Below are 10,268 nucleotides of genomic sequence, written 5' to 3'. Positions count from 1 at the left end.
CAGTATGTATGATTCGGGCCTTGTTTAGTTCCCAAAAATTTTGCAAAATTTTTCAGATTTCCCGTCACATCGAATCTTTAAACGTATGCATAGAGTATTAAATATAGATAAAAATAAAAACTAATTGCACAGTTTAGTCGGAATTGACGAGACGAATCTGTTGAGCCTAGTTAGTCCATGATTGAACAATATTTGTCAAATACAAACAAAATTGCTACAGTGCTCATTTTGCCAAAAATTTTGGAACTAAACAAGGCCTCGGCTTGTGCGTGGTCAGAAACAGATGTTGCAGGCATGCTTAGTGGCAAGCGGCCAACTGATACATATCGGAGTACCGGTACGATATGATCTGAGTGTCCGTGTGCTCACCATTCACCGAAAAGGGTTTTGCCTCTGTTTGGTCAACCATGAAGGCACTTCGAGCTCAGGGCACGCTGACATCGTGCGTAAGGCCCAAGTCCGGATGCTTTGCCTTGGTTAGTTCCCACTCAAAAACTTTTCACTCTATACCATTGAATATTTGAACACATGTATGCAACATTAAATATAGATTAAAAAAATAATTAATTATACAGTTTGCATGTATTTTATGAGATAAAATTTTAAGCCTAATTAGTCTATAATTAGACACTAATTGCTATAGTTACATAGGTACTACAGTACAGTACTCGAAATTTTTTTTCAAAATGTGAACTAAACAGGCCCTTAGAAGATCAGATGGCGACATCCGCCAACGGCAGGAGTTCTGAAGGCACGCACGGATGCCTTTCCGTGTTGGTGCCCCGCGTGCCGGTATGCGCGTGCAAGTCTTTCTGATATTGCCGCGTATCTATAATCTGTTGATGAAACCTTGGTCAACCATGGGATAAAAAATATTGAAATAGACGTTATTACCCAGGATTTATTGTTGGGCAAGAATGGAGTGCTCCTGTACGTCGGACCGGCGGTGCTGACGCAGGAACTGCCAGGCCCCGAGGACTCAGCTGTTCAATTCAACGCTTCTTGATGACAGTTGCTGCATCCTGTGTCACTGTGCTCCAAATATAAATCTAGCCAGGTTGATGATACTGATATATAAACCACGCAGTCAGGATTGCAATCGTCGACTCGCCTTCTCCAGAAACTGCAACGCAGCCTACGGTCATTTCACAGTCACGACCGAGTCGAGGACCACAAGTCCAAAACTACGGCAGCCGAGTCGGCTTCACCTCACCTCACCGTCAGCACATCGCCGGCGACGGTAAACAGGTAGTAGACCATGCCAAGGCTGCACCAGCCAAGTCAAAATTTATTACCGTCGTCAGTTGGGGTTAAATCCTTTCCGCCTGCCAACGAACTGTTGGATTGGATTTGTCAATTTGATCTCGATCGGGTTCGTTTCAGACTCCACTGTGACAACACTGCATTTGCTGATTTGTATTTGCATTTGCACTGCATGCCAGGCTCAGCAAAGAGCGAGCCACATTCGTGTGTTGCGACTGAAATGGCACTGTTCGTTAAAAAAAGATGTTTTATTGCATCTGCTAATTTCAGTACTACTACCATATTTCTTTTTTCTTTTTGCGGGCAGTACTAGCAATTTTTTTGGTTATTTGTTACATCAGAATCTCCATGTCATCAACGTTAATTTCCCCGGAGACAGCAGGCTGCTCCCTTCCCGCGCCCGGCCGTGCGTGTGCGCTGGCGCCACCGTCGTGCGCGCTGCCGATGCCAATGCCGGTGCGATGGGCGTGCGCCAGCGCGGGCGCGGGCGCGCTCTCCCGCGCCGCCACGAGTTGAGCGTCAGCTGCCATGCCGGCGTCGGACGCCACGCGCTGCACGGACCGCGGCGACAGCCGCCCCGCGGCGCCGGCGCCGGCACCGGTGCCGTACGCGGCCGCCGCGCGCTCGGGGAAGTTGAGCGCCGCGACGTCGCCGCCTCCTGCGACGCCCGCGCCGGTCCCGGCCCCGGCCCCGGTGCCGCCGCGGAGGAAGTAGACGGCCGTGTCGTGCGCGACGGCGGCGGCCTCGGGCGTGGCGTAGGATCCGAGCCACAGGCGCTCCCGCGTGCCGGGCACGCGGATCTCCGACACCCACTTCCCCCACCGCCGCCGCCGCACGCCCTTGTAGCCACCGCGCCCCCGCCGCTCCGCGTCCGCCGCCTCGCCGACGGGCTCCGCGCGCCTCATCATGGCGCGCGCCCCCGCTGTCCCGGCGCTCTTCGCTTCGTCCTCCTCCGGTCCTCCTCCCTCCTGAGATGATGGCTCTCAGCTGACACCTCTCTCGAATGAAGAAGGCTTCAAGTTCACGCAAGGCTCGTGACTGGCGTTCGTCCTCGAGGAGATGGCACCGGCACCGGCGCCGGCTGACCTTGGCGGTGCACGGACTGCGCGCGTATTTATAGGTATGGGGATGGCCGGATGGGAAGTCAACTCGCGAGCAGAGTTGACCTCGCCCCGATATGGTTTTGAGTTTTGACCTCAGGAACAAAAAAAGAGAAAGAGATAGAGAAGAGAAGCAGCTGGAGAGTGGACGAAGGCCGGCGCGGTGACATTTCTGCCGTGGGTGGGCGGTGGCCGGTATGCAATTGCATGGCAGGCAGGTCGAGGTCGGTAGAGGAGCAACGCCAGCGCTGCAGGCTGCGCGGTGGGGGGTCAAAACTTTCAGATGCCCGACCGGCGGGCCCAGTCAAACTGTGTGCCTCACGGACCAACGGTCCGTCATCTGAACGTGCGAACTCCAGCTTCTACTCGCAGTCATTTTTTTTTTCCAGCTTCTACTCGCAGTTTTTTTACCCAGAATCCAGATAGGACTGGCCCTGTTTAGTTCACCCAAAAACCAACGATTTTTCAAAATTCCACGTCACATCGAATTTTGCGGTATATGCATGGAACATTAAATATAGATGAAAATAAAAACTAATTATACAGTTTGTCTATAAATCGCAGGATAAATCTTTTAAGTCTAGTTACTTTATGATTGGACAATGTTTGTCAAATAAAAACGAAAGTGCTATAATGTCGTTTTCTTAAAAATTTTGGAACTAGGCCTTGTTTAGATGCAAATTTTTTTTTTGGATTTTTGACACTGTAGCACTTTTGTTTTTATTTGACAAACATTGTCCAATCATAATGTAATTAGGTTTAAAAGATTCGTCTCGTGATTTACAGATAAACTGTGCAATTAGTTTTTGTTTTTATCTATATTTAATGTTTCATGCATGTGTTGCAAGATTCGATGTGACGGAAAATCTTGAATTTTTTTTTTTGGTTTTTGAGGTGAACTAAACAAGGCCAGAGTCTTGGTTTGGAATGTCGGATTCTTTTTCTGAATCCTAGGATTTTCTTATGGAATGAAACTGATTTTCCAAAAAAAAAAGAAAAGAAAATCATGAGTTCTCAACGGAGCATAATATAGTACTTGTTTTTCTCTTAGGTCGTCTACAACAATTTATATATTTGAGTTTAAAAATCCATTGACAGCATCAAAATAGCCCTGCTCCGTACCCCTGCTAGATTCTGGATGCGACGATGGCCTCCTCTCAAAAGCTGACGATCCTTTGAGGTTTTGACCACCGTTATCTTGGTGCCCAGACCGCCAGAGGATCCTTTGACCACCGTTATCTTGCTTGGTGCCAGGCACAGCATTCTTCCAGACTGCCGAGAGTGCATCTTGGACCGTCTGGTTTGCCGTGTGGGTGATTGTGATTCTGCTGGGTGGTGCTGGGTCCGTCCGTGTCTCTTTCACTTTCAGTGACAAGTGACAAAAGGGACGCAGCAAACGCACTACCACCCAAAGGGCCACGTTCATTTCATTTAGGCAAGCGCCATTCACATGACCATACTGCATATCTGAAGCATGGCCTGATTGGCCATTTCACCAACTTTATGTCCGTGCCACAAAGCACGAAACGTGTGCAAATAAAAGGAAACAACACTGTGCTATGTATGAGCTAGCTAGGTCAATTTTCGTTCGTAAGAAGATATGGACTCGACGGGGCGACACCGTCCATTTCGGCTCCGTCCAGTCGTGCCTTGGCAAAGATGTATCTAGAGTTTTCCTTTTCTTTTTCCCTATTCCGCTCTTTGCACGCAGTTGACTTTCGTCGGTCATCTTCTTATAAGCCGTGATCTAGCTAGTTTATATGAAAAAAGTACACAAACATCTACCACATCAAGCTAAATTCATTAAATACACCATGAAATATATTTTTGATAGTGCATTTATTTGATATTAATATAGATATTAATCTATTATTCTATAAATTGGGTGATTGTTAGACAAGTTTATCTCATGACAAAGCTAAACTAACTTACAATTTCAAAAGTAGAGAGTACTAGAAACAGGGGCACGGCTTTGCCGTGCCTCCGTTGTGACTGGGCCAGTGACAATAGGGAGTGAAAATAAAAATAAAAAACAATTAAAGCTGCTTTATGGCTTTCATATATCCCGCTTTGATAGAAGCGATTTTTTTCTTTTAGTGAAGTGAATGTAAATTGTTGAGGATCTCTATTCATTTAAGTTTTTGATTGAGCTCCTAATCAATCTACTTGATGTTGATATAGCATGGAGTATTGTTAGCTATACTATACATATGTTAAGTAAGATCCTATTTGGTTTGGGCTGTTTTTTTTAACACTTATCCCATCACTAAAATACAAGTAGAGAATAATTTATGAGACAATTTTTTAAATTCAAATAATTTATGATTGGACAATAATTGTTATAGTTACATCTATGGCTTCCGATTACTTCCGAGTGCGACTGTATGAGGCAACATATCATCGTGAACATAAGAGAGATGCATTGAGCCTGCTTGTCGGCTGCCCGAGCAGGTAGAGGCGGGCAATGAGGCAGCGCCACGGAGTAATGAGGCTGGTGGCAAACTTGGGCCTTATTTAGTTCTAATTTTTTTTGCAAAATAAATATTGTAGAAATTTTGTTTGTATTTGACAAATATTATTCAATCATAGACTAACTAGGTTTAAAAGACTCGTCTCACAAATTATAGGTAAACTGTTTAATTATATTTTATTTTTATCTATATTTAATGCTCTATGCATATGTCTAAAGATTCTATGTGATGAGAAATCTAAAAAGTTTTGTAAAATTGTTTGGCAACTAAACAAACGCCTTGGAAGGTAGCGTGAAGATGGGGACCTCGAATCCAGCATTTTATGGCGCTCGAGACGAAGGCTCTGAAAAGCATTAGCCGTACCTGCGTTTCAACATCCGATTTAGATCCAACGGTGGAGAAGATACTGGAGATTTCTTGCTTACACGTGGCCAAATGAGCTGCTAGATCCTATGGTACAGGATTCGTCAAGTAAAGATTTGTTATGTGCTTACTTTAGATATTTAAAATTAAACAAGAAATTTTCATCAAATATGTTATTTAAATATCTTATAAACAAAAGTATCAGGTCGCCTATTTGTGATGAGAGAGAAAAAGAGTATGACAGAAAAAAAAAACTCTAACAGCTACAACTTAGAGAAGTTTATGTATTTGTGTCAAAAATTTTATATAAAACGGGTTAAGATGGACTTTTGCGTTATAACTAGCGGTATATGAAAAAGAGTTTGTTGTGCGACCTTTATATAAGTTATATAAAGGAGGACCAATTGGCTTATTCACTTGACTAATAAGTCATGGTTGAAAATATTGTTCGATGATTTAGGCCTTGTTTAGATGCAAAAAGTTTTGGGATTTTGGCACTGTAGCATTTTCGTTTTTATTTGACAAACATTGTCTAATTATGGAGTAACTAGACTTAAAAGATTCATCTCGTGATTTACAAGTAAACTGTGCAATTAGTTATTCTTTTTATCTATATTTAATACTTCATGCATGTGCCGTAAGATTCGATGTGACAGGGAATCTTGTAAAGTTTTGGGTTTTTAGATATATCTAAACAAGGCCTTATTGTGAGTGAAAAATACTATTAAATGACTAGCAGATTTGATAGATAAGTTTAAACGAACAGGCTGATATCGTAACTCCCTGCCACAAGTCTACAACGGTACACCCCCTTGGGTGGCCACTATCACGGTTAGAGGGAAGAAGCACCCTCAAGATTCAAAATTGATATATTTCACAATTTTGCGGGTGGCTGAAAGAAAATTAAAATTTTATATTACACTAATACTCATACTTTATTATAAATATACAACTCTAAACTCATATTTTCTATTATTTATATTGCATATTTAGCACAATCCAATATGTCCAGCGTCATCATGTGCACGCACCTATGCGCGGCTCAAGTCGGCAACATATTTGAAGAGTAGATTGCCGTGGCGCCCTCCAAATCCATATGTACACGAGATTGATATGGCCTGTTGACCGTTTGTTGTTATGTGTCTTCTACTGTGGCACGCACACGAGATACCAGAAGGCCGAGAAGATATCAAACTTCAGCTGTCACGTGTTGAGCTGACCACCACACGTCTTGGAAGAAAGTTTCCTGTTGACTTGCACTCGGGTTCTTTGGGATATAGGAACTAGATGTTTTTTTTTTCCTTCTTCTTTTTGAAAGACCACTCGATGGTTAACGACGGCCTCAGGGCAGGCAGTTTCTAGGCTGGATACCGGTGACTATTACTGTGCCACGTAAATGTCTCTGTTGACGAAACATGTGCTACGAAAGCATGGCACGGTTGACAAAAAGGGTGCCGCATAAATCTTTATGAAATTTTTTTCTTGAAATATGCTGTGTAAAAATAAGGATTTTTTTTCTCATAGTTGTGACGAAAGGATATATATTTCTCTTTTTCTAATAGCACGCATATGGTGAACTTCTATATTTTTTTAATAAGAAAATTCTTGTAATCCACAAACGTGCGGCTTTGATGTCTGTCCCTCTCCCCTCCGCACGCTATCGATCACAAACAACTTCGCACCTTCCTCTAGTAGACTGCAGATTTATCGTGTCTCCATTTACTTTTTTTTTTTATAATTGCGATTGCTATTGTCCACTTACTGCAATAACTTATGATGACAAGCGTGTTGGTTATGGAATAATTAGGGTGCGTGACGTGTTATTTGCAACTCTTTAAAATATACAATACTTTTCTTGTCAAGTGTACGTCTACCATGAATTTTGTTTTGTACCACCGTCAACCTTATGGTTGAGAAGTGAGATCTACGAACCAGACCCATAACACACATGTTTTAAAACTAGAAGATATTCTGCGCGTTGCTGCGAGGATTGTGAAGAACTAAAAATGAAATTAAGTGAAGATGATGTGGATAGTTTGTAATTAAGAGGTTGAAGTTTACTGAGATGACATGGCTATTATAGGGGAGGCTATTAGGGGGGAGATGGTGTGGATAGTTCGTGGTGGATGACATGGATGACTCGCATGTTAAGATAGAGTTTTAGTAGAAATTAGCTTTATAAGAGATATAGATATAGATAATCTTTATATACTTACAAGTTATGTTAAATGTATAATTGCTAGATATGTTCCAAGTATTAGATAATCTAGTTTTCTAGAAATCTTTCAAAAATATGTATGGAACTAAATTATCATTATTGCACCCAACTATTTGGAGTTAGGACCTTCTTGATACTGTATTTTGTTCGCAAGAGACATGTGACTCTATTCTATGTGCAACGTGAGCATTATGGACGGCAAGAAACAGAGGAGAGCATAGAGAAACAACATTTTATATATATCTAGCTTGCAGGTGGGCGTAGGATATGACAACTGCTCTTATTCATGCGGCTGATTGTTTTTACAACTAATGCTAATTTGTTTTGAGAGAACAACGTTGTTTCATAGCTAAAAAATAGTGGCTGGTAAGCTCAAGCTTGTCTACGCCGTGTCTCCCGTGGCAACACACAAATATATTATTCTAGTCTAAACAAATGACCTATATATCTAAAATAACCGGTGTACGCGTTGACTGATCCAATAGCCTAAGGCCGGGACTGCAAAGGAAAAGAAAATAGCCACACTAGGTACCCTGTGACGTGCCATGATCGTCGGTGGGCAACATCCAAAAGGGACAGCTCATGAGCTCCTTCATATCGTCTTGGCAAGGACGCACTGTGTCCAGGCTTTGGTTATCCAGGTCGAAGATGTGCCATCCGGCTCCTCGAGCACATTGTGCATGAAGTAGATGCGGTTCCCCTTCAGTCCGTACTTGCTCGCCGACTCGAGCACCAGCTGATTTGAGTCGCTCAGGAGGAGCACCTTGTCGCCCAGATCGGCCACCTCGCGCAGCGTCGCCGCCGTCGGCCCCGCCAAGCCGTCGAACTTGTACACGCGCACCGTGAGGACCTCGGGCGTGAATCCCTTATGGTAGATCCGGACTTCGAACAGCTCGCCGCCGGACGCCGCCACGTGTGACCTGCAGCAACCCGAGCCGTCCACGGGTTCCGGAGGCGTGTAGTCGTGGTAGCTGAACTCCGGCGCCGGCGAGAAGTCGATGACGCCCAGCTTTCCCTTCTCAAGGATGTAAAACTTGCCGCCGACCGCGCCAGCCTGCTGGACGACTCTCCTCGTCGGCGGCGCGTACGAGGGTGGCAGGTTCATGTCGCCGACGTCGTACTCGTGCGTGGTCCAGTGGGTGTCCCCGGCGACACGGCAGTACAGGAACTTGGGCTCGTCCATGTCGAGCAGGAGCACTACGCAGGACGGCGCCGTGGGCACGTCGGACAGGTAGCACTTCCAGCTGACGGGCAGGTCGTGCTCCAAGTCCGGCAGGGCAAGACTCTCGCCGGACCGGGGGTCCCAGAGCCGGGCGCGCAGCGATCCCAAACCGTTGAGGAACACCCAGCCGTGAGGGGTGACATGGAAGTTGTTCTCCCTCAGCTCTGGCACGACATGGGTGTGCACGCTCATGTCGGCGATGCTGACCGCCGTCTGCCGGCCGTTGGGGTCAAATCCGTGGTCGTACACTAGCAACGGCTTGGAGCCGAGCGGCGGACGGCCGCCGTCGCCGTGGACCGACGCGCCGACGGTGTCCTTCTCCTTCTCCATCAGAGCTATTGGCGGTTGCTTCTCCCCTCTTATCGCTGCGACGGGATCCACGGCCCGACCAAAAACGGAGCGGCGATTGCTTGATTGATTCGTCGCGAACGTGCTGCAGGCGCTGTTTGGATGCCGCCCCGTCCTGCGGGCTGCGGCGCCCGAAATTTGTAGGCGCAATAATCCCTAATCCGGCTCAGTGTCCTATGGCGTAGGCTGTCCAAGAAGACCTCCACGGCTCCTGTATGGCATTGGCATCAGCGCCGCCGCCGCCGTGTCCGTGTCTAACTCGCGGATTTGCAAAAGTAGAAGGTCTTGTTTAGTTACATTCTAAATCCAAAAAAAAAATTAAGATTCTTCGTCACATCAAATCTTATGATACATGCATGAAGTATTAAATATAAATAAAAATAACTTAGCCGTTGATTTTTATGGTTATGATAAAAATAACCCCTTTTTTTGTTTTTTTGGTAAGTTTGAGGTTAGAGTTCGACCACTCACGCTTGGGAGGAGCATTCATACAAGCAAAACTACGTGATTAAGGTGTATTTGTCAGAGATCTAGATCTAGATTCTTGTAGACGCTTAAGGATCTAGATCCTTTTAAATCACTTGAAAAAACCATTTAGCTGATAGACTACTTTCTGATGCATAAGTTTTTTTTAAGAAAAGATATAAATAAAAAATTCCATAAAAATTATAAACTTTTTTGGACGAGAATAACTTTAAATACTATTTATTTTAACATGCTGCACTAAAAGAATTAACTAAAAAATTAAGGAGAAATAGAAAAGCGATGAGATGAGAATCACGTTTCACTGCCCTGACTATCTGGCACTGTTTCCACGCCACCAAAACAGCCCATTGGAGTAGAGATAAGATACATGTTCTCTTTCCAAGGAAAAGAGACTGCAGACCTTCAAAAGAGTTCGGCTCTGATGATCAAATTTTAAGATAAGAGAAAATTATGGAAGCACTGCAGTAAGTTCGAAAGGAATTATGACTGCATATAAAAAGATAAAAAGGGGGCATCTCCAAGTGAATAGCTAGGCTTTTGTTAGTCGATGTGTTGACTAGAAACACTACGGCCTTGTTTCGATGTAGTCGGATTCGCATCAATCCACATGTGTTGGGGTGGATTGGAGTGAAACTTGAACTAAATTTCACCCCAGTCCACTCCAACATATGTGGATTGAGGTGAATCCGACAACATCCAAACAAGGCCTACATGGTTAAGGGCATGTTTGTTTCAGTTTTATCTGACTTCTGTCAATCAAAAGCCAAAAGCTGAAACAAATTATTGGGTTGGCTATT

General features: G+C 44.4%; 1 protein-coding gene across 1 annotated transcript; it reads right to left on the bottom strand.

Annotated features, from left to right (window-relative positions):
* LOC8063150 (ethylene-responsive transcription factor ERF020) lies at nucleotides 1,491-2,703 on the bottom strand. The gene has a single exon (XM_002456712.2). The coding sequence runs from the start codon at nucleotides 2,169-2,171 to the stop codon at nucleotides 1,596-1,598; it is 576 nt and encodes a 191-aa protein (XP_002456757.2). The 5' UTR covers nucleotides 2,172-2,703; the 3' UTR covers nucleotides 1,491-1,595.

This window comes from Sorghum bicolor, chromosome 3 (genome assembly GCF_000003195.3).
Source record: "Sorghum bicolor cultivar BTx623 chromosome 3, Sorghum_bicolor_NCBIv3, whole genome shotgun sequence".
Classification (NCBI taxonomy): Eukaryota; Viridiplantae; Streptophyta; class Magnoliopsida; order Poales; family Poaceae; genus Sorghum; species Sorghum bicolor.
The sequence above is the reverse complement of the archived record's forward strand: the minus strand, read 5'-3'. Positions and strand labels throughout refer to the sequence as shown.

Coding starts and splice junctions, on each gene's coding strand:
- LOC8063150 (XM_002456712.2), bottom strand. CDS start 2,171: ATGATGAGGCGCGCGGAGCCCGTCGGCGAGGCGGCGGACGCGGAGCGG.